The sequence below is a fragment of the Mercenaria mercenaria genome, chromosome 11, assembly GCF_021730395.1.
Source record: "Mercenaria mercenaria strain notata chromosome 11, MADL_Memer_1, whole genome shotgun sequence".
NCBI classification, from domain to species: Eukaryota; Metazoa; Mollusca; class Bivalvia; order Venerida; family Veneridae; genus Mercenaria; species Mercenaria mercenaria.
This window is the reverse complement of record NC_069371.1, coordinates 31,352,625-31,378,514: the sequence shown is the minus strand read 5'-3', so window position 1 is coordinate 31,378,514 and position 25,890 is coordinate 31,352,625. Positions and strand designations below refer to the sequence as shown.

Here is a 25,890-nt window from a genome sequence, read left to right as displayed (position 1 = left end):
CAGTGAATTATACTACAGATCCATGTCTGAATGAAAGAGGATTGTTAACTTTAATATCATCATAAATTTTGTATTTTGAAAAATTTGAGAAGACTAAATTCATACTAAAACTGTCTTAATGATTGTGTTAATATTTTGATATGCGCCGGACAAATATGAGAAAAAAAAAAAGAATAAGCCAGAATTCAGAAGCTGCTCGAATATATAGAGGCGTTCCAATAATTCTGTACATACATGTATGTATTTTTTTCAAAAGTCTTCCCACCCGATCAGCGTATATTATACGTTTCTTCCTAAATAAAGGAAACGTTTGAAAATAATGCATAAATGACCAAAAAAGACAAACATTTTACAAATGAATTATTTATCGAGTACGATATTTAAAATGGATAATTACCCTAAACTACCATTAATTCCAACGTGGCTGTGTATTGTGCTTCCAACAGATCTAAAATCTTTTAAAAAATTAAAACTGAACAAAATAGCAACAAAGACATTTTTTTTTTATTTTGACGCATATGCCCGATCCTCTTAAGCTTTAGCCTGCTAAATTTCCTAAATGGACTGGTCCATCAATCAATTTGGACAATACCATTTATCATTCGAAGGGGTGTTCACTGAAAATATATTGACTGAACTGCGAACAGTGCAGACCATGATCATTTCTGCTAAATTTCTTAAATGGACTGGTCCATCATTCATCGGACGTGTAGGCTGATCTTGGTCTGCACCAGTCGCAAAGGCAAAATCATGTGCCGCCAACAGGCTTAAGGGTAAGCTATTGCTAGATTTTTTTACTATGTGACATAAATCATTGATCAGTTTTGAAACAGCTGTTTACATTGAATTAGTGCAGACAATCTGTTGTTCATGTACATATTGATTCGATTGTTGTTCTATTGTTAATCTAGAGGATAGCATTTAAGCAAATGTGCTTCTTATCTGTTTACATAAAATCATCATACAGTTATGTATTTTAAATATTTGAGACATAGGTCATGTATAACATTCTTTTATATTTCCATGTAAGGAAAGAAAACAGGAAACATTAAACATTATGGGTCAGACGTTGTAAGTATTATTTAATGTTTTCATATCTCAGCCTTATATTTCACGTATGATAAAATAATTGAAAAAAAAAAAGTTTGTTTGAAATATCCACAGTTTTACGTAAGCGATATGTGAAATTAAAACAGTACATGTACAGGTCCGTTTCAGAATTTTACTACAGTGGTAAATTTTTCACATATGCCTAAGTAGGTTAGGTTGACCGCATCGAAGAGCATATATAGCATAACAACGATTGGTTGCTGTCATTCTCACAATGATTTAGATGTCTGTAAGTTATTTTAAAAGTTTCTTGTAATTCATTTATGAATGGCAATATACTTTGGTTATATATATATATTAAGTATTATATGTTTTAACATTTGAACATGGGGGAAGCATTGTGTAACATTTTTCATATTTCTATTTCTGTGATAGGTTAGTAACGTAATCGCTGTGACTTGTTAATACAGTTAACTTTAACCAAACATTCCACTGGGAATGTAGAACTTATATAAGACGTTGGACTTCTGTGTATCTGACTATATATGAATGTTATATACGTAACTAGACTTGTCTCATGCTTAAGTATAATTCAAAGAAACTGAGACTAATTGAAATGGATTAGAAACAGTCTTTTTGAAAGAAAACTTACGGAGGACTTAATCAATATATTGTTTACTAGTACAAGTAATCGTGAAACAGTCCTTCAGTTTAGAACTGATGGCTCGCTTCCATAATAAATTGATTTGGCTGACATCTTTTGCATTGGGTGTCTCCGTCTCTTTTTTACGTGATTTTGTGTCAAAAACTACAAACATAAATCAACAGCTTAATTATCCTCTTGAGAATATAGAAAAACTTCCTATTGAAACACGAAAAACATTTAAGTTAACCACCAAAAAGGAGTTCAAGCTGAAAGAAGACGCAGTATATCGCAAACAGGTGTTCATGGCAAATTATCGACCAATTAAAAACTCTGCTGGAATAAACTGCACAAAAATAATTTACAATAATAAACATGAAATATCAAACGCAGAGAATATCATGACAAAACCTTTGTCTGTGAAAGCAAAACTTACACCAGACTTTTACTTGAATCTTACAAACACATGCGATTTGTTTCGTGATTCGAGGGGCTATATTGAACACCCTCTTTCTAAATCAGAATTTGAATTTCCAGTTGCATTTTCACTACTGGTCTACAAAGACATTGAACAAGTTGAACGACTCTTGCGTTCAATATATAGACCTCACAACTTCTATTGCATACATATAGATTTCAAAATGGATAAAACTGAGAAGAAGGTCTTGAAAAAAATTGCAGATTGTTTTAACAATGTGTTTGTTGCTAACGAATCAATCGATGTGAAATGGGGACAGTTTACACTTTTGGAAGCAGAATTGGTTTGCATGAAAACGCTTTGGGCGTACAAACAATGGAAATATTACATAAACCTTACTGGACAAGAATTTCCATTGAAAACCAACCGCGAAATAGTGGCTATCCTTAAAGTCCTTGAAGGTGCAAACGTTGTTGACGGATCCTTGGGAAAGTATGGGTTTTGTATATATTTCAAACATAATGTGTTACGGCCTTTTTCGGTGTTTTCCGGAAGTTTCATGTAGTCTTCTAGCATGTCATGTGATAATTCCATTAACAAATCAGTCTGCTCACTCCTTTTTCCTGAGATTGCTCTTATCACTCAATCTCCTTTTTTGATGTAAGGATTACTTATTTTGTGTTTTGTTGCAGCCCTTTTTTGGCAACCCACTTACTAGTCTTTAAACTATTATTATTGTTTTGGATAAAATACATGGCTCCTCCCCTCCATCATTTCTTCTGCACACGTTCTCAAGAGTGTACATTTGACAAAATGTAAACAATAGTTGGTCTTATTTCCTAATTTGCTACGCTCAAACGTAAATAAATCATTTATCCCATAATCAAAGAAAATCGAGTGAAGAAAAGAGAACAACTACAACTAGGATTTGTTATCTGCATTGTCATGTATCGACATTGTTAACACCTTATCTAGCTTTAACACCAACACATCATGTATGTACTTTAATACTATTTTTTTAAACTAAACGAAAACTGCACGTATTTATACTGTAAAGCAAGAAAACTGCCAAAACCTTTATAATTATATCCTGTTCAACTGAACTTCAATCATATGAAATATCAATTTTCTTTAATTCCTACAAGGGAAACTTACATATATGAATATACTTACTAAGTCAGTGTGCTGCGAAGCGGCTACTCAATCCTACTCCGTCGTGAGAGGGGAAAGTAGAAAGATACCAAGTCTCAAGACCAGCTACCATCTTTCTGGTGGTCTGACACATGTACATGTACATTCGTTAAATGTATGTCTTCCAAACATGTTACTTCAATAAATGTAATTTTGTAATTGGCGATGAACATGTATATGTTTTTGCCGAATAAACTTTGACTTGACCATTTGATTAAACTTACAAGTCATTTAAATTCCTACAATGCATATATATCTTGAAGAGACAAAGATAAGAATCGTTTTTGCACTTTTGGTAAAATACTGTCTTCTATCTTTCTATCTAACAAGAAAATGTAACTTTCTATCTTTAAAGGATCTTTAAACGATGCAAATGCATCATTTCTGGCACTCCATTATAAAACAGTTCTCTATATGACAAGTGACAAAAATAGCAATACATTCATCCAGCATTCTATCCCTCCTTGTGTCCTACTCAATGAGAAAATTTTAATATAAGAAAGCATCAAAAACTGGAAATATCACTTGGATCGTTTGAAATATTGTTAATGTAAATTTTGAGCACCCCTAATCCTGACATTGGCTAAAAGTGTCTACTTACTTGTCTAAATTTCTGTAATTGTATAACTGAACAACCCTGAAAGCTTTGATTCTGCAAAAATACAACAGAAGCATTTTCAGTAGCAAAATTTGTTCTCTATATCTGTTATTTCAGTTATTCACATTTCAAATGAAACCCTCTTTGGGTCAGACTCTGCTATTGATTTTTCCATTGGTGTATTTGTAAGAAATGGCTCTGTAGGACCCCTTCCAACAATTGTTGACCTATGAGGTGTCATTTTCCCTGACAAATAGCCTTTCCGACACAAGAAAATACTCATCTAATATTGGCATAGCCGATCCATTTTTCCATTCAAAGAAAACTACCCTCAATTATACACGGACTTTAGTAATGAATTTCCCACTATAATACTTACTTTACTAAATAGCAAATTTCAGAATTAAATATATAACCAGGCAGCTATAAAATACTTCAAATTGCACTGACGCCATCAATTTCAAGAATTTAAAGATAATTTCATGATTCAAGGTAACACAGTTTTAACTAATTAGCTGATGTCTCATTGAATGTTACACATTTACAAGAAATCAAAAGCGGCATTTCGTTACAACATTTGACCAATTAATTGTTTCCATAGATAATAACATCTCCACGTTGAACATTTATTTATATTTTCATGTTTTTTTTTCTTTCTATTCAATTAAATCTGACTACAAAGTGTTGTGTGTATAACTTATAATTTTAAACTATTATTCAGAGCGAGGATACACTTTAAAAGATGGTCTTCGGCAGGTTCACCACCACCACATAACATAACATTTGTTAAAGGATCAATGCATGTTGCGGCTAATAGATACTTTGTCGATTTCTGCCTTCATGACCCGAGATCACTAGATTTCATAGAGTGGCTGAAGAAAACAAAAATTCCAGACGAGACTCTTTTCGCCTCATTGAATCATAACCCACATTTGGGAATTATAGGATCTTTCCTAGGTAAGTAAAGCATAATAACGTTCTGAACTGAATATTTAAATCACAGTCATATAGCATGCTATATTATGGTGCAAGTAAAGTTTCTACTCATGTCATGAGTAGGCCCGAGATTGTATGATACACAGAGGATTTTCATTTTTGTGCCCAAAGAGGGAAAATATTAAAGTATGTCCTATTGTATTCATTTTGAGATTTCGCTTTAGGTCCAAAATGCTGCCATCCATCAGAAGACTTTAAAATAATCTAAACTCACATTTTCATCGAAGAGGCAGACGTGTTTCGCACAAAACTGTAGCCCTATATCTAAGTTTAAGACCACGTCTATTTTAGCATCAGTATTTTTTATTTTCTAAATATCGCTCATCATAACATTTCAATCTTTTGCAAAGTATCGGGTCGCTAAACCTATATCAAAAATCGTAGAAAGTCGGGAGCTAGAAAGGCCTATCATGCAACCCCTCTAGACATTTTCATAGGGTGAAAAAAAATGTTTCTCATGAAAAACTCCCTAAAACTATGTATGATGCAATTGTCTGCATTGAAACCGTTATTTTTTTAGAAAATGGCAATCGTACAGACGAAACCTTGGTCTGTTTTCGTGATATAGAATAAAAAGGACAGACAAATGGAGCTAAGACACTGCCCTAATGAGAACAAAATGTTGTTGAAATAAGATTTCTTATGTTTGAAACCTATTTCAATAGTGCAGTCATTTGGTTTAAAATCGTGTCTTTTATGGGAAAAGCAACTTGGTAGAAAATGAGGATATGGTATTTTAAAGGAATTTTGAAGAAAAAAAAGCCTAAATTGCCGAAATTTATTAAGAAAAGTGAGGATCAAACACACTCAATTAGTATTTTTTATGAAAATTACACAACTGATTTGAATAAATCTAAGCTATTTAATATTTTACTGCATTATTACCGAAATTGAATTGTTTTCCTTAGTTACAGTTTCGATGACTTCACTTCAGACAGCTTTATCTGTTTAAATTCATTGCAGAATTTTAAAAAGATCATAACAGTTAGCTAATAAATAATATTCCGAACAAATGGTAAAAAAGACATCATTTGACCACCTTCTGATATTTATTGTAGAGAAACAACTTAATTTTCCTATCAAAGTAACTCTAATTCATATATGTTGTTATTTAGTTTGTTTTTGCCACATAAATTGATGAAATATACATCACTTTTTCTACCATGTAGTAATATTTCCACAGAACTTATTATGTAATTACAAGATTTTTATTGTTATCTCAGTCAAAATTTACTCTAATATTTGGCAAGTGATAAGATTAAGAACTCGTTGGAAACGGTAAACTGTTCACAAAGGGAACGCCGAGAACCAACATTAGTAGTATTAGAATTACCGAAGCGAGCTCAATCTGACCCCCCTGACCTTTTGACCCTTGGTCCGGACTGACCAATGCCGACAATTTAAATCCACAGGTTTTAAACCAAGTAATTAACCCAAACCCTAAACTTATAATACAACTCGCAACCGAAACCTTCTGGGTCTTTGACCCAGTCAACCTACAGTCTTCGGTTGCACCCGGTACCTTGTACCCTCAAAATCTAACGACAACCGGTGTCATTTCTTTAACAAGTTTAATAAATCAATATCGTTTGTGAAGGACGAGTTTAAAAAATATTGACTCAATGAAAAGCGACACCGGTGCCGTTTTAATTGGATTTATTTCCATTCTAAAACCGAAATGTTTACAATTTGTAGTACAATTCGTTTAAACTTCCTTGTGATCGTTTTATACGTTTTACAGCTGATTTAATATAATGTCAAAGGTAAATCAAGTGCATTTTTTAAAAAATGATAATGCTGAAACCACAAATTCAACCAATCAAAGCCTGCCATTTTTCTGCCAGAAGGCAGCAAATTTCATTGCTTTTACTTTGGCCGAATCTTGCCGAATCTTTGGCAAACTTGGCAATTATATTTATAATAAAATGTAGGTATTTGATCTTATTTTCAATGTTTAAGTATATTACCAGGGTACACATAGTAATTAAAAACTTTAATTAAGCTTTTAATCCAAAAGTCTGCTTCTACCAGGGGATATAGGTTCATCCGATATGTAAATCTAATGTAACTACCTATCAAAAGCATAAATGTTAATTCTGTAGATGCTGAAATCCTCATAGGGGTGAATATCAAACATTGTTCCTTGTTTTTAGATAAATTTTATTTTTTTTCTTATACATAGATTTTTAACCGATCAGTGTCAAAGTCCTCAGCTGCCTCAGCTTTATATTTACATTATCAAATATTATCAAATAAAACATCATCCGAGGCCTATCATTCCGCCACCTAAATAAAATGTGAATTGGGCTTTTAGTCTTTTAAAATTTACGGTTCACTTAAAGAGCTCCCCACCCTTTAATAAAAATTTAATATCTATTATATAAGTTCCGGTTTTTCTGACTATAAAAAAACACCCACTCAAAAGCATATCTAGTACATCTATTTATATTCTTGGTTTTGTGTTTATAAAATCTTAATAATCTACGAAAATTCCAGGTCTTATTTCAAATATATTTAAATAGTTTCAGATCGGCCTATTTTTATATGTTGAATGTATCCGGGCACCACGACGGTCAAAATACTTTTTCATTTGTATGTAATCAAAAGGATGTTTATAATAGTATTCAAAGAAACACTTCATGTCTCACTTCCTCTACCCTTTTTCTTTTTTCCTGTCTTTCTTTTTAAGTTTAAGAATTATTTCAGCTAAATCATCAAGTCGTTTTTTTTGTAGCAACTTCAGAAGCAGATAGATTGTCAACGTATTCTTTGTCTAGCTAATTGTGTTTCTTGTTTTAAGAAAACATTTTTTATTTTTGTAATTTCTTGGGTATTAGTGGTAATTTCTTCGACATTAAAGCGGTTATTGCTTAGTATTAGCAGTAATTACTTGGTATTAGCAGTGATTGATTCTCCTTGTTTATCTGATATTTTAACTACAGAGTCCAAATCTTTTATTATTTTTTTAATTTGATCATTAACATTTTTTTGTAATAAACCTTTAAGTTTACTTAACTCTTCGTACTTATATTGTGATGTGCATCAACATTATTAATCATGTTTACAATTGTTTTCTCAAATTTTTCTAGCTGATTATTAATTATGTTAATTGCTTCAGTATTAGCGTAATTAACTCTCCTTGTTTAACTGTTTTTTTCAACTAAAAAGTCCAGTTCATTTTATGTTCTTAAACTTTAGCATTAAATTCATTAATATCATCTTGTAATTTTTTTGTAATATTACTTAAGTCTGCATACTTTAAATTATACGGTTGTCAACAATACTAATCCAATTTCGAATTTTTTTTTTAAAGTCATCTATTTTAGAATTAATTTCTTTTTTAAAGTCCTCTAAATGCCGTATAAAGGTCATCACCTCTTTGTGAAGCTGCCTTTTCCAAATCAGATTTATATTCTCAAGTTTATTTAAAATTAATTCTAATAAATCTTTATGCTTATTTTCAGTTTCCAGTATTTAGTTTATTTATTTCTGTTTTTTTTTCCCTAACTGATACATATTTTGTAACTTTTTCTCAGCTTCAATAATCTTGTCTTTTAGTTCTTCATGTTTAATCATACTATTTTTTAATTCTTGAATTTGGGTAAAATAAAATGTTTAAATTAACTCGAAATACATTCTTTTATGTTGCCCATCTGTCAAATAAGATTTCTCTTCAATTTCTTTAATAGAATCAGTCATAGCTTTCATTTCTTCTTCAATTTACCTTGTAATTCAACTATTAATAATGAATTCTTTTTAAAATCTTTGTTAATTCTTCAATATTCTTTACTTCTACTTCTAGTGTTTGTTTTATAGATTTGAAATCTTCAATATATAGTCCTATTACACTTTGAATTTTTTTTAAAACATAAATCTCTTGAAACTGCAACGTTGGGTTTATCTGGATTTCCTAGGTTGTTTATTTCATTACCTCCCATATCTAATGCTCTGTTCATTGTGTTATCAAGTTCCTTATTTCTGTGAAGATACGATTCCTTTTCCCTTTTTAAAAGCTTTTTGAATTGTTTTTAGTAGCAAAAATCACTTAAATCAATATCAAATTAACTTTACTTATACTGTCAGGTTCACTTATTTTTTACGTCTTTAAAAACCCCCATTATATAATTATTATATATTACCAGTAAAGTTTTTTTTAAAAAATTTCCCTTTGGGTTTGTCAATATATAAGAAATCATGTTTTTTGATTTGTTACATTAGCAAAAGTTCACGATCTATATTTTGTTCATTACAAATCCATTATTTTCCATTTATACTCGATATTTAAATAAATAAATGTGAACAGTTTAATTCGAATATTTTTTGGTGTTTTATAGTAAGACTGACTTAAATAAATAACACAACAGTTTTTGTGACGTCCTTGAATAAAGTATTTTGTTATTTCTTTTTGAACTTTTTTATCTTCACATACAAAATCACAAATATTACTATTTTTTTGTTTTTCCTGATTCAAGATTTTCACAAGGTTCAATTTGGGTTTGGGATCAGCTGAATATTCAAGTATTTCATTTGGATCTACTTTAATTTTTTTTGCAATTTGACTTAAGTTGTTAATTAAATTTTGATATTTAGATTTTTTCTAAGTTTTTAGCATATAATATAATTTATCATAATATATAAGAGTTTTCGAAGTATATGCATTAATGTATTTGTTTTTCCAGATCCAAAGATCCACATTTTAACATTCTAAAACATGAATCTGGCATAAAAGGATAAAATGTTTAAAGTTATTGGATTTTATCACTTTTTTTTATCATAATTTGGAATTTCCATTTATATAAAAATACTTTATTTTACAATATCTTACATTATTTTACATTATTTACATTATCTTACATTATTATATAAATGAAAATAAAAACTTAATGAAATGTTTAATAAGAAAAAATTAGTTGGGCAAAAGATGAGAAATTTTAGAGAAGAAATAATGAGAGAAAAATAAGAAAAGCTACAAATCGGATATGTAACACTGAAATTTATAAACCAATTACTGAAAAAATAGAAAGCAAAAAGAACAATTATCAAGTCATTTTAAAAGCATTACCTGGAATAAAACAACAATTAGCATTACTTCCAAAAACGTTTGCTGATAAGATACATGAAATAGAAAATCTAAAAAATGGTGGAAGAGCCATCGGAAAACCAACACGATTATTACCGCCGGAAGATGATATGGGTTTGGAAAGCTATTTCCGAGAACCAACACGATTATTACCGCCGAAAGATCATATGGTTTTGGATGATAAGATGGTGAGCTTGAAGACACCAAAAAACCTCCCGAAGAATTAACAGAAGAATTTAAATAGCAAATTTAGATAAAATATCGATAAAGATATAATATCAGAATATGGATTGCCTACATTAACAGAGTTAGTAATAAACAAAAAAAAGATGTTTGGATAAAAACAAGAAAAGGGTTACCGAAAAATTAAAGGCCTTTACCTCGTGATATAAATAAATATAGTAAGAAAAAACCAATAAAAATAATTGAATTTACAAATGCGAACCAAACGGCTGCAGGTGAGTATGTTGGGATTAAATTACATAGAGAAAATTTTAAAAGATACAATGAACGCTATTAAAAATTATTAAAGACTCAAAGGTATTGGAAGGGGAATAAATATCATAACCCAATAAAGTTTCACCCAAATGACAATATGGTAATTTAATTATTAACTTAAATAAACTTTATGGTCAAAATAAGTTAATTGCTAAGGATAGAATAACTGGAAAGAAGTAATTAACACTAAAGTAATATGATTTAATTGATTTGATTAATAAAGGGATATAACAATAATAAAAAACATTCAAAGCATTAAATAAAAAATTTTCAAAAAATTAACAGAAAAGTCAGGATTACCTATCAATAAAAGATCTAATGAAATTTAAAAAAGTAATTAGGGGACAAGGTTATGACGTTTGTCCATGTAATCCAGAAGAATTGGTTAATGATTTGGAGTTAATTTGTGGTTCAATTAATGTTGGAAAAATAATGAAGAACTAAAAAATGAAGGTTTTAGAATAATTGATGAACTATAAAAATAAAAACATTGTTACCAAACAACATGAAATGTTTTATAAAAAATATTTTCTTAAATTTAAACTTTTAGTTAAAGTTTTAAAACTTTAGTTTTTAATTATATATAAATGGAACAAAAAATAGTATTAAGTTCTGAAACAGTTAAAGATAATAAAAATAAACCGAGTGATTTTAAAAATCAGATTTAGTCGTTCTTTAATTTTAGATAAAAATAAAACTTATGTTTTTGGTTTGGATAGTATTAACACTATGACCTATTCTGGCATAATATTAGTGATGAAATAACAATAAAAAAATTTCGTTATAATAAGGGTAAGGATTGGAAAGATATTATATTTACAAATGGTTCTTTACATTACACAGATATTAATAATTATATTAGGGAAACATTAATAAGTAATGGTGTTTTATGAATTTGATAAACCCAGAAATTGCTCCAATAAGTTTTGGAATTTGATTTAAGTAGTTTTAAGATTTTGATTTAAATTACAGGTTAATTTTAAGTTGGATTTGGAAACATCAAATTTTCATACATTGCTTGGATTTAGAAAAAAAAATTGACCAAACTGAATGGGGAACTACAAACCAAATATAACTAACTCCTGTGGATACAATTTACATTCTTTGTGATCTTATTGATAATTCACTTGTTGATGGTAATTCAGTGATATTATCTATGCTTTAAAGTACTGAAATTTTAACAAGAGCTTATCCATTTACAAAAAAACCCCACAAAGAGTTGGATATCTGAAATTAATAAATATATTATAAATTCAATTAGAATATATATTACAGATGTATTTGGTAGAATAATTAATTTTAATGGGGTTGAAACAAGTTTTACACTAATTTTAAAAAAATTAATTAAAACTAAATTTTTTAAAACTTTAATTATGAAATTTAAAAAATTTTAGTTTATATAATGTAAAAGAAATTTTATGACAAAAATAAAGAATATTTATTAAATTTGATGCTCACACAGGAGAAGAAATCATACATGGAATACCTGTGGTCCCGAGGACGCGGTCCTTGGAACAGGTATCTTTGACACTTTAACGAAATTGCTTTCAAATTCACCGCATCTTTCAATTAGCACAGCTGGAAAAAAAGTTTTGGAAACGGGCGGGGAAGCAGCACTTGAAAGTGGAACAAAAAGGTTGGAACAGAATTGGAAATTTAGCTGCAGCTAAAATTGTTGAAAAATTTAAAAAAAGAAACCTGCTCCGGCAGTTGGTAATTTAATTGCTAAGGAATTACAAGACAAGAATAATAAAAATAAAAATAAAAATAATAAAAATAAAAAAAATAATGATAATGGGGAGGATATTCATATAGAATAAATAGAATATTGTCGGGACTGGGACTTTAGCTCGTGCTGGACATTCACTCAACAAAAACGGTATTAACAGTTTTAATTTATAAAAAATAAAATAAAAACTAAAAAAAACTAGAATAAAAAATAAAATAAAAATATAATAAATACATGTTTAGAACAAAAGAATATTGCGAAAGATATGAATTAACCCCTATTAAATTTAAATACAGCATTAATATCTGTCCTGGAAATAATGTTAAACAACAAAAAAACGGATATCACTTTACAATTAATGATAGAAGTTCATATTTTGTTTGGGTTTAATGGTTATTTTGAAGTAAAGTTTTAAAGTAAATAAGCTTGCTAATGTAATAATTATGGTGGTGGAGATCAAATTGCTTTAATTAATAATGCAGCTCTTTTAATGATCAGTAGTGGTTAAACAAAAGGGAAAAATTGTATATGATTGTAAAAATTTTAAATACAAAGTAATAAATGTAAAGAGTTTGGTTGAACTATCTGAAGTTTAAATGTAAATCAACTGGAAAAAATGAGTTTTTTTTATTTAGATACTGACGCTGGCACTGAACTCAAAAAACCGAAGATGCATATAATAGTGGTTTTGCTTCTAGAAAGTTTTTAATCCAAGTGGAAAGAAGTAAATGCAAAATTCCATTAATAATTATTCATTTTTTCAGGGTTTAGAAACTAATATTTTTACCTCCAAGTCAAATTCAAATAACACTGCGAGCTGACAGATGATGATGAATTAATTTTTAGAGCTAATGCTGCTGATCCTGGTAGGGTAATTGTTAACAAAATTAATTCTATGGTTCCACGTTTTAATTTTTAATGAATTTGGGTTAAATCAAATTTACACTGAAAGATTTAAAAAAGCAAGATGTCATACCTCAGGAAATGATGACGCAATCAACTGATACACAACAAACTAATAAAACCTTTTAGAATAACACTGGTGTAAAAAAACCACAACAATGTATTTGTTTATTTACAACGACCTGACAAAAGTAATTCACAAGAACATAACCACATTTATTAGATACATTTAAAATTAATGCGCAAATGAAATTGCATTTTGAGTTCTTGTCGTCTTGAAGTTGGTATGGTGTTTTTTAATCCGGAAACAGAATACACAAGTAAAATCAAGAATATATGACGATGTAATTAATTATTATTATAAACAAAATAACAAAACTACGGGAAGCCTGCTAAATAGATAAAACTTTAATATTTTTTATTTGGATTTATTCTTTTTAACTTGGAATATAAAAAGGAAGTAACTACAGATGACCCTAACATTACATTAACAGCTAAATTAAATATTCCACCAGCAGCCAATATTCGTGTTTTATGCAATTGTACTGTATGAAGAAACATTTGAGATAAATACTATTGGAAATGAACTTGTTATTGTTTAAATAAAATAAATATAAATTAAAAAAATAAAATATATAATGTCATCAATTATATTGAATAAAAGTAACCCTTACAGATGGACAAAAGAAAAATTTAGCCCGAGCCTACAAAAACATAATTCCAACATACTTTAGTTTAAAAACATGAACAATTACGTGGAACTTCCCCTTTACTTTTAACAAAAACAAAAATTAATCAAATTAAAAAAGCTGTTGCAAATAAAAGGGATTAGAAAATTACAATTTCAAAGAAACAAATGTCCAGTCAAGGTCAAAAGGGTGGATTTTTAGGAGCTTTGGCTGGTTTGTAGGAAAACAATTCTTCCAATGGCAGCAAAAATACTCCAAAAATATTACCCCCTCTAGGCATTGGCGCTTTGTCTGGATTGGCCAGTACTGGTGTTAGTAAAATATTTGGAAATGGTAATGATTTCATAGCTAATGAAAGAAGAAAATATGAATCACCATATCTTACACCTAATCAAAGAAAGCAATTAGTGGGATCTGGAGTGTTTAAAATTTTAACACAAAAACAAAACAAGACGGGGTTTTTTTAGGTATGTTGGCTGCAGTCTAGGAATACCTTTGATTACAATCTTTTTAAGTGGGAAAGGGCTACAGATTGATCTCAACGGAGACCTTACAGACGAATTCCTATAGTAAAAAAAAAAATAAAATTTATAAACAAACCAATATCTAACTTTTAAATTGAACAATGGGTAAAACCCAAATTTAAAAAATTTAAAAAATTTAGGGGTGTATTTTGTAAAATAATTTACCAAAATTAAAAGAAAAAGGTTGAATGTGGAATTATAAATTTGGACGACTCTGTTGGTCCTGGAACACATTGGTTTGTTTAAAATTGGTAAAATATACTTTGACCCTTTGGGCCCTTTCCCCCACCAAAAGAAGTAATTCAGTATATAAACCAAATGTAAAATACAACAATGTTCAGTATCAAAACCAAACAAAATAGCTTTGGGGGATATTATTGTTTATTTTTCATTAAAATGTTACAAGATAAAGTACCGTTGTATGATTTATTGTATAAAATACTAAAAATTTAAAAATCAAAAAGTAAAAGAACAAACAAATTTTAAATTATTTTAACTAATAAGGACATTTATTAACTGGGAAAAATTTAAAATAATGGAATATTCAATAATATAAATGAAAAAGTAAATAAAATAGAGAAACAAATAGAAAGGCAATTAATAAGAAAACCTCCATTGTTTTTTAACAATTAGTACCCAAGATACTGATGGTGATTATTTCAATGGAAACGTAAAAGCTAGTCCTGGTTTAGTTCAAAAAAGTAATAATGTAACAATTAATTTTTAAATTGCATCTTAATTATTCTTGTTGATGCAATTAAATTAGATAAAGGAGAAGCTTAATTTCAATTGAAAAATAAAGAAAATGTAATTCCCTTTAAAGTTACGATGTAAAAAATAACAGAAAAAAAGAATCTATTTCTATTAATATGCTAATAAAAATTTTAAAATAAAGATGTTATTTTTCTATTAATTCTTTAAACGTTAAAAATATTCAGTTAACAATTTATGGTTCTATAATTTAATAAAAACTTTAATAAAAAATTTAATAAAAACTTTAATTAATTTAAGAAAAGCTAATGTATCAAACCATATCAAGAATATATCTTTTTATCGTCATAAAAATGATAAAGATGTTTTATTTATAACATAACTGGAAAGAATGTGTTTATCAAACGAAAAACTTTAAAGGTGTGATTAGTTTGGGTTGAATTAAAAAAAAGTATCTTTGTAATTTTATGAACTATTGTTTTCTTAACAACAAGTTTTTTAATTCCTTTACATTTTTTAATGTTTAAATTCATTTTCTAATAAATAAGAATAAAATTTTACTTCTTAATCCGACAAATTCAAACAAATTGGGGAAAGCCAGCAGCTTCATCTTTAAATTTTTCCCAAATTTCTTTTTTTTATTATCAAAATAAAATTTTGAATTACATCGTAATCCACTATTATCAAATAAATCTTTTTCCTTATAAAAATCCTCATATGCATTTTTTGGTTTTTTTTTCATAACATAATGAATCAGTGTCAGTAATAGTAATTTTTCAATTACCCCCCGTACTTTTCTTTAATGTAAATAATAATGAAAAAACATACATTAAATATTTTGATAAATCTAGAATGCACATTCCAACATAACCCAAAGGGCTGTTTAATAACAAACTTTCTTTTATTCTATGAATACCAAAAAGGTTGAGTTAAACAAACGTTGAACTAACAAATGAAGGTTTGGCTATGTATTTTTAAAAAAATATTTTCATCATGAGTTAATTTAATATTAACCCTCTTGCGTAAATTCTCCATCGCTAACCGAATACAGAATTGTTCATTAACTTAAAAAGTCCTTTTCAAATGAATTTTTTTGCTTTAGATCTTTTTTTATTTTTAAAATCAATATACTTTTAAACCAAGGACTTTCGTCAAAAGTTAATATTTTATGTATTTTTGTTACTTTAACCCTAATTGGTATATAGTTCAAGATTTTTAAAATGAACTACATAATTTTGTTTTTTCATTAAAGTTGGAACTAATTTTTTTTTCATTACTTTTTTTTCCTATTCAAATTCTGTTTTTAATATTTTTACTATAATCAGAAAGCCATTGATCTGGTAAATTTTTAATTTTTTCAGGGGCTAAAGGATAATCATTGTGGTTTTTTTGTAATTCTTTTGGATATTCAAGATCACATTCAACTATAAAGTTACTTTTACCTTTTGCAATTAATTTCTTAAATTGTTTTCGGATATAAATTTAAAGTTTCCAGAGGGTAAAGGTTGACACAGCCCAAACCCTAAAGGTTTTTGGCGTCGAGGTACATAATGTATTTTTTTTTCTTCTTTTGAATTATAATCCTTCATTAATTTTTTGTTTGCTTTACTGTATCTGTTTTTAAATATAACTTAAATTTCCCCCTCTCAGTCCCTTTTTCAATAAAAGATACATATCAATATCAAATTATTAATCTAACTTAATTCCCGTCATTTTTTAACATTGCATCCCAAGCTAAACCAGGACTACTAAAAAAAATGACAAGGATCTAATTTGTATACTCCAAACATAGTTTTTCTAAAATTTTTGAATACATCAGCTAAAAGTAATACGTCAGTTTTAAATATAGATCATGATATTCTCCCATTGTTTTAATTTTAAATTTATTCCAAACATTTTAGCATGTTCATATTCGTTGTCAGATATATGTTTTCATTTAAAAATTGAATAAAAACTCTTCTTTAGAAGTAATTCTGTTTCTTTTAATTTTTTAAATGAATCCATTAATCATATGGATAAACACCTTTTGTTTTTTAATAAATTAATGCTTTCACAATCAAATTCTTGAGAAAAAATATTTAAATTCGGGAATATTTTTACTAAGTTATCCAATGATTGAGACATAAATGGAATGAATCAATAAAGACCAAGTCAAAATCATAAATGCCATATATCTTTCCATATTGTTAGGAATAACATTAATTTCTTTTTTAAATTTTCCCCATTTTTTGCATAATAAAAATGACCGTCCCTAACCTCTTAAATTATGAAAATAACAGGAATTTTATGTGGGTTAAGTTTAAAATTAATATTACCCTTCTGAGTGAGCACTTCCTCTGAATTTTCCTGTTATATGACAATGATCCCGACAGGATTTTCATTTTCCTTATATTCTTTTTCCACAGATAGACAAACTTTTGTTTTTTAAATTCAAATTTCATCTTTTTTAGACATTCTCAAATCTTTGTTAAAATGTTCTTTAAATATTTCTTTACAATATTCCTCTTCCTCAAGCATTTTTTCAATAAACTTATAAACTGCATCAGGACCTCTAAAATCTGGGTTGGTTTAGTATATTTTATCGTCAATAACAACAAACAACTTTATAGCCGTAACCCACAATCATATATTTTGATATGGTTCAGTAAATGAAGATTCAGTGAGGTAAAGCAGTTAAAACTTTTTAGTTATTGATTCAAAAACAGCATAAAATTTCAAAAAGGGACTGCTAAACCTTTATGATAATTTTTAAATTGTACTTTACTTTTCCCCCTTTTGCATTTTTACACCCCTTTGGGGACCATTAATAGCTAAACAATTTTTGGGAAAATGTCCATTTAATATTTTTCTTGAGTAAAATGTTTTTTAAGCAACTTTTACAAAAAAGTTTTCTATGTTGGTCTTTGGTTTTGTTAGTCATTAATCTATTAAAGTATTTTACCAACATAATGTTGGACTACAGTGGCTTTAAAAAACCCCCTTACAGGCATCATCAGTTATTTTAAACATTTATTTTATCATTTTTTTTTATCATTAGTAATTAGCAACATGTCACAGTGTTCTTCGTATTGATAATTTTTTATGTACAATGGATAAAAAACTATTTTCTCATAACCAAATTTTTATTAAATGATATTTCATTTAAAACTTCAATTTTAGGTATTTGATTTAATGTAACAGGAAACTTTATTCCAGTATAATCAAGATCGTTATATGTTTTTTAAATTTGAAACTCTTTCAAAAATTTTTGCTACAGGAAATTATAAGCTAAATGACACCATCTAAAACATTCGTTATCATCATTCTTTAAATTTATAATCCTTTCATTGAATTTTGTAATGGTTTTTTTGGGAATTCTAAATAACTTGAAGCAGCCAATGGACTAACTTATATCTATTTATATAATGAGCATCAACGACTCTATTCTCCAGCCACTTCCCTTTAGAAATCCAAATTTCCAATTCTATTTATTATTTTCCCTCAAAAGCTTGATGTAAAGTTCTTTTTTATTTCGTTTGTGTTAATAATTTCTAAAGCCTTGATTGAAAAAAAAGCTGATTTATATATTGTATCAGTTTTATTTCCCTTTTTGCAAAAGTTATTTTTAAAACAACGTTTAAAATTTTTTTACCTTTTAAAGTTTTAAAATTCAGATTTAAGTAATTTCATAAGAGTCGTTTATAGTTAAATATAATTGATTTTTTGGATCTTGTCTATATGTAATTTAATTTCAAATTTCTTATAATATTGTTTTGAGATCTCTCGATTTCCATCTATATATATATTTAGAAAAAAAATCACTAAGGAAAAAAGGATTAAAAAAATAATAAAATAAATAAAGTTTTAAATTATCTTTAAGATGAAATTTAAAAAATTTAAATTTATATCTTTTTTCCGCTGGTTTTTGATATTCCACTTTAACTTGGTTTTTTTCCTTTGCAGCACATTGTTATTAACCCTGAATTAATATTAAGGTCCCTTTGGATGCTGCATAAGTGCTTTTATATTTTTTTCTTCATTAGTGTCACAATCGGTTGCAATAACTTTTTGATTGTTTCGAATATTATTGGTCTGGACAATCACATAATCTTTCAGCAATTTTTTCTTCTGTTACAGACAACCGCAGTTCCAATTCAAATAATTATTTTTAAAAGATAAGGATCTATAAACATTTTGTAATTTATCATGACATATTTTTATATATCATCGCTAACTAATTTGATTAAGTTTTGATTTAATAACATTTCTTCTTTTAAGAACTTTTTTATATGAATTTTTGTCTGGATTCATTATTTCTCCTAAAGTGCTAGAATAATTTTGGCATAATCATTCATCTACCTTTCTATTAACCATCCCATATATAATATACTTATAGAAAAAAATCTTTAAAAAAAGCAACCTAATGAAATTAAATTTGATTTGAGAAATTTGTTTATATTATCTATATCTTTTGAATAAATTTTAAAGTCATTTTTTCTAAATTGTTATCAACTGTTAAAATTTTAATACCTTCTTTAAACATTCTGTTTAACCATTCTTCGTGTAATTTGTGTAGTTTTTCTAAATAATCTAAACCAACTTTGTTTTCTTCCGTTCTGTTTTTTTGAAGTCTTTTAAAACATATTTCTGGGTCGGTTTTAACATAAACAAATCCTCAATTGGATTTTTTTTCCGTATGGTTTTATAATATGATCAGTTAAGAAAAGATTGTATACTGCCCACTCGGGTCATTTATAACACCATGTCGTGATGTTGTTTTGTAAAAACGTTACTGTTATTAAATAACAACTTCAAGGACAGAAACACCATCAAACCTTTAGCAGAAGATAAAATTTTTATATGACTTTTAAAGTTTTAGCTGAAAAGGAAATAAATATTTGGAAGGTTTTTTGACAGCAAGTTCAAAAAGGTTAAATGAATTATAAAATTGCGAAGCTGGAACCTTCGGTTGCATGTGGATCCATAACATTTGCCATTCGTGAATTGGTTCTGGAATTAATATTAAAATTAGGATAAATTTTTTAATAATATCTAAAAACGTACTTTTTTCTGATGCAATATTAAACCCTTTAACTGATATAATTTTTTCTCATTTATATAAAATACTTATAGAAAAAATCTTTAATAATCTTTAATACAACTCTTCTTCTTGTTTACTTTTTTATATCCGTTAAGTTTAAATTCCTTCATGTGCATTTCAAGAGGCGTTGAATAATTTTTTTCTTTCTGCATTTCTAATATATTGTAAAAATATCCTAATAACTTTATTTGGATCTTCTTTAAATTTTCTTTTCCAATCCGTGCTTTTATAAGTTGTTTTATTTTTGTGATGAGTGATTTTAAATAAATTTCTTGTCGTCAAATTTTAGTCCCGTTAGTAAATATGGTAATTTCTGATGGAACAGCGCCAGCAACTGCTACAAATATAGGAATAGCTGGAACAAGTAAATAATGCAGCTGAACAAACCAAAAACACCTGCTGTAATATATAACCCCAGTACTTACTCCCCACAAAAAATTTTTAACTTTTTCTGTAACAGCAGCTAGTTTTTGTTAAGTGAATAATTAATTGATCTATTGTTTTCTATTCCATTATTATAGAAATTAGATTTTTATTGCTCATTTATATAATTAAACTTTTATTTCTAAATTAAATTTGTTCAAGATCGCTAAACGGAACCCAACTATTAAATTTTTCACTAAAACCTTTCCATTTACTAAAGTTTGTTTTTTCTTAAGTCCCCGTCTAATAACTTTTTCTATTCTAAAAACTTCTTGTGTAGTAGGTAAAAGTTTTTGTTCATAAAATGAACCTTGAATTATTTCATCATTTAAATCTTTAATAGTGTAAAGTTCTGGGGTTTGTATTATTAATTTTATAAATTAAAATATTTCCTCTGTCTAATTTTGTGTATTCTTTTTCAAAATGTCTTTTAAATTTACTTAAGCGAACTCGATCACCAATTTTAAATTTTGCTTTGCTCTTTGGTATCTTTAAATCACCATATAAATTAAAGTAAACAGTACCTTATTAAGTTTACTAGCTTCGGTTGGTGTCATTTTTATACTAGAATGTTTTGTTTTGTTATATTTATCAACCATATCCTGCAAATTATCTAAATAAGTATAAATTTTTATTTGCTGTAAAATATTTCCACATTATTCTTTTTAAACTTCTATTAAATCTTTCTATTACTACAGCCTTTCCTTCATTAAATGTATGGTACATAATTAATCTTATTTTTATTTAAAAATGATTCAAACTTTTATTATAAAATTCTTTTCCTTCATCTACCCATAAATTTTGTGGGAAACCTTGCAGTCTTCGGAACTTTGTCCCCTGAATTCTATCTTCAGAAATTATTTTTCAAATGCTTCAGTAACAGATTCTCCATTTTTATTCTTTAATGGAATAACCCAAGCATTTTACTAAATAACAATAACGGTTTTAAAAAGTACTTTACTCCTTTATTATATTTTGAAAAAGCTTGCAATGTCAACTAAAACAGCGACCAAATATCATCAATATCATTAACTACCACTCCTTCGTTCCTAAATTTCCTTTTAAATTTGGTTTGTGTAATCTTTTGCTAATTCATCGCTCCAGCGGTAAGCTTGGTACAGTGATTCCGGGGGTAAACTCTACCCCCTTTTCCCGTTTTTTGACTTTTGTTTTTGTCCGAGACCAAGTTTGTAATTTCGTTTTGATAGCTGGTTTTAAAAACTAAATGTTTTGCAATCTTTTTTCCAAATGTTTTTTTATTTAGTTTATTTAAGTTGGAAAGCATTTTTTGTCACATTCACTTTTACTAGTTCTGAGTCATAGCAAAAATCATGGTCCATACATACTGCATCCAGTTTCATTGACAGGGGTCCATTTCTAGGGGATTTCCTGGCCCACAATAAATTAATCCTGGAAGTGTTAAAAACCCTTTCCTTTGGTAATAAAGGTAACATTGCTTTATGGATACTAAATTACCCCCTGAAATTTTAACAAAATTTGATTTCATCTTTCCACAAGATGAACAGGTAGCTTTAAACATTTTTTCTCCCATTTTTTGTTATAACATAATGGGGGGTTTTTAATTTTCAGTAATCTTCTTTCTTTTAAACAATATATTTTATTCTGTAAACTCATCTATATCATATGTATTTAAAAATTTTAAATTTTTAAAAAATTTTAGTTGAATTTTTAATTTGGTTTAAAACCTGTGGATTTCAAATTGTCCGGCATTGGTCAGTCCGGACCAAGGGTCAAAAGGTCAGGGGGGTCAGATTGAGCTCGCTTCGGTAATTCTAATACTACTAACATTTCATTATTTTAACGTCATATGTGACGTCACGTGAAGACTAAAGCATGTAGTGAAACGAATTGGTCCAATTTCTTCCAAACAGAGCGTTCGTAGGTATATGATATAACCATGTATTATTTTTTTAAGGAGAAGCTGAGGAATATCCTTTGAAGCCGTATTTTCTTCGTCACGTCATCTGGTTTCCCGGAAGTAGAGTCTGCTATGGAAAAGTCGTCAGAGAGGTGTGCATACTTGGAGTTAGAGATCTTCACAGGGCATACAATAGTATTGAGTTATTTGCTAACAAGTTTTATCTTGATTTTGAACATATAGCTCTTGATTGTTTAGAAGAATTGTTGTATGAAAGAACGTGGAAAGAGTATATTGAAGACATTCCTATCGACACCTCTTATTATAAACACTTACACTACGCAAAAATGCAGTTAAAACCATGACAGATAAGTACTCGCGGTTCGCAAAGAGCATTATTATGCACGCTTGATAAATGTAAACTGTTCATTTCTTGTGGTATACATTTTCTGTATATTTATCTTCTGATGGTCAACCCGCAAAAGTGGGCATAGACAAAAGTTTTTTTCCTATTATTGTTTTTATCAGATAAGAATAATGTTAATAACGCTTTAATTTTGTATTATGTGGAAATGAACTTATAACATTGACATTGCAGCTTGTGTAACTCGCTGTTAATTGATATTGCGCGTTTGAGTGTTTATGTGTGGGAGGGGAGGAGGAGCGGGGCTCCTTAGACGAGTTTTTAAGGTTGCTGTCTTAGAATCACTTGCTTTCAATGCTGTGGGTTCGAAATCTCTCAAGGGGTGAAACTTTCATTCATGTTAGGAACCAATCCAGCTGGCTTACGGGCTCGACACGGGTGTCCGTCAATGGCAGAAATAATGCACGAAGGGACACCTGATGTCTTTCCCCAACATAAAAAGAATAAGAAGCTAAACAATTGCCACATGACCTGTAATTGGATGGTATGACAAAAACAATATATTGCGCGTAATGTATCTAAATTGTAAGGAACCTTTCGGAGCACTGTTACACAGTAAGGGTCTTTTATTTTTCAAATCTGTCGTTTTTCTTGTAAACTGTAAAACTATTTCAAACAAATTTGTAAATATTTTCATCCATGTACCGGATATTATTTGCTAAAGGAATCCGAATGCTAATGTCATGCACTTATTTTAATGTTTTATCATTGCTTTTAAACAAAAAATCCTTTTGGTAATTAATCCTAACTGGCCGCTCTCCATCTCGTATAAGGTCAGAAATAGAAAGAGTGGACACTATTGAATTAAAAATGCACCCCACATTGGGGTAAAATGGTCACAGGTATTGCACATCACTTACGTCTCCGGTTTTAAAATATTTTTTACACCATAATTATTCATGGGTCTTAATGAATTTGGTTACAATATGGCTGCTTCAATTGTTGCTACGAAGATAGAATAATTTGAGCCGCGCCATGAGAAAACCAATATAGTGGCTTTGCGACCAGCATGGATCCAGACCAGCCTGCGCATCCGCGCAGTCTGGTCAGGATCCATGCTGTTCGCTTTTAAAGCCTACTGCAATAAGAGAAACTGTTAGTGAACAGCATGGATCCTGACCAGACTGCGCGGATGCGCAGGCTGGTCTGGATCCATGCTGGTCACAAAGCCACTATGTTGCTTTTCTCATGGCATGGCTCATTTTATGTTATTCCTTATTTTAGGTTATTGTTATCTCATATATTTGTCATTGATTTTATTAATTGGTTAACGTAGTAGATGTAAGCCTTGGGGAATTGTTGAAAACTGAAAAAAAGATCACACCATGACCAAGGTCAAACAACCGACAAACGAAAGAGTTTTGCAAATTTAATAAGTATGCGGCTGTCTAAAATATTCTGAAATTTTGCTATAAATCTTATAACAAATAAAACCAGAGCTGGATAATTGCTAACACATACCGTATGAACTATCAAACAACAGACGTAAAGGCTCGTGCAAGATTTTTTTTTCTCCTTTTAAGAGATTTTTATATTTGGGCTCTTTATTCTTCATACATTATTAGTATAAAAAAGATTACCAGAAAACTTATACTTAGTTTTGAATTATAGCAGCATTTTGTCATTGTGCTAGTTTAACTTCGATCTTAAGCTTATTGGTATATTTTGCAATTGCCTTTGGAAAAATAATTTGTTTTGATTTTACGACATTTTGGTAATTGTGTAAAGGGATATTGGGCATTTTCAAAGAAGATATAAGGGCATCAAAAGATTAAAATTATGTGAAACATGTAGCTGCTCAAGCAAGAAATACCGTATGAAATTCAGTAAAACGTTCTGGTACAAGTGGTCACCGCTAGCTGTAAGCTGTGTGCAAAAATTGTCTATAGATTAGAAATTAGACCTGTATCTTTATTTAGTCATTAGCTATATAGTCAACTTCGTTTTATCTGTTTAAAGATTTAAAAGACCTTTCAAAAATGTATAGATGTATAGAGTTATATGTTTTAATACGATAAAGAAACAACACAAACCTTTGAAGACTGTAGCGAATAAAATTTCATAAAGCGTTATACGCCACCATAAGTCCTACGACGGACTTACAAACCCATCTATACGTCACCATATGTCCTACGACTGACTAACAAATCCCTATATACGCCAACAAAAGTCCTACGACGGACTTACAAACCCCTAAAAACTCCACCTAAAGTCCTAAGACAGCCTCAACTAAGCCTATATAATCAACCTTAAGCCCAATGACGGAATGTTTTACCCATACACAGGACATGCCAAACCCTTTGTAGGATTTACTTACTCAAATGAAGCCACATGATATTTACAGTATGATTGTTTATGAAATATGATACGTATGTTACAAATGTACTGACTGGTCAAAAAGTGTCCATATTATCAACAACTTTGTTTTAGTCTGTACTGTCTTATATGTAACATATGTTGTCTTGTATGTTTGAGGTTTTACTTTCCTTTACCTCTTTTTATAACACACGTTCTGTAACCCGCTTCCCCAGTTTTATATCGATTTATTATACATGTAATAAAAGTTTTAGCTGGCAAATTCCGTCCATTATACCTCTTAACTACAGTTTTGCATCAAAGATGGCCTACTTTGTCCTTCACCTGTGATTCATAATGGGAGTTTGTCAGTTATTTGCTAAAAACAAGTCAACAAGGAAGCTAACAGAATTGCTGTTACATATTCAAAATAATGCTGAAAAAGATTAAACATACTCAAACACGAACAAACAAAACTACTAATACAAAATGCATCATGTATGGGTCTGCGAGCTCAATTACGGTGTCATGTACATGCTATTCCCATTATGCGTCTCTGTTAATTTTTAATTTTTGTTTAGTTTCGAATATTGATGACTCACTGTTTACTGTGAAGCCTGTCCTAGTTTTGAGACATCACTTATGTCAACGAGTTATTTATATTCTATGATTTTCCAGAAGGGTCTGTCATAAATGTTTATAAAAAAGGCGTTAACATTATTTTAAAGACTGGGGTTTTCTGGATTTTCCAGCATCTTC

The 25,890-nt window shown here is 29.0% G+C and overlaps 1 protein-coding gene across 2 annotated transcripts; it reads left to right on the top strand.

Moving 5' to 3' along the window:
- Nucleotides 1-900: 900 nt before the first annotated feature.
- On the top strand, nt 901-25,414 carry LOC123531800 (beta-1,3-galactosyl-O-glycosyl-glycoprotein beta-1,6-N-acetylglucosaminyltransferase-like). 2 transcript variants are annotated; one of them, XM_045313053.2, is made up of 4 exons: nt 901-1,071; nt 1,486-2,603; nt 4,622-4,857; nt 22,470-25,414. In XM_045313053.2, the coding sequence occupies exons 2-4, from the start codon at nt 1,771-1,773 to the stop codon at nt 22,775-22,777; spliced, it is 1,377 nt and encodes a 458-aa protein (XP_045168988.2). In that variant the 5' UTR covers nt 901-1,071; nt 1,486-1,770; the 3' UTR covers nt 22,778-25,414. The 2 variants fall into 2 exon arrangements, with proteins under 2 accessions (XP_045168988.2, XP_045168989.2); XM_045313054.2 differs by lacking the exon at nt 1,486-2,603 and having other exon boundaries at nt 905-1,071.
- The last annotated feature ends 476 nt before the right edge of the window (nt 25,415-25,890 follow it).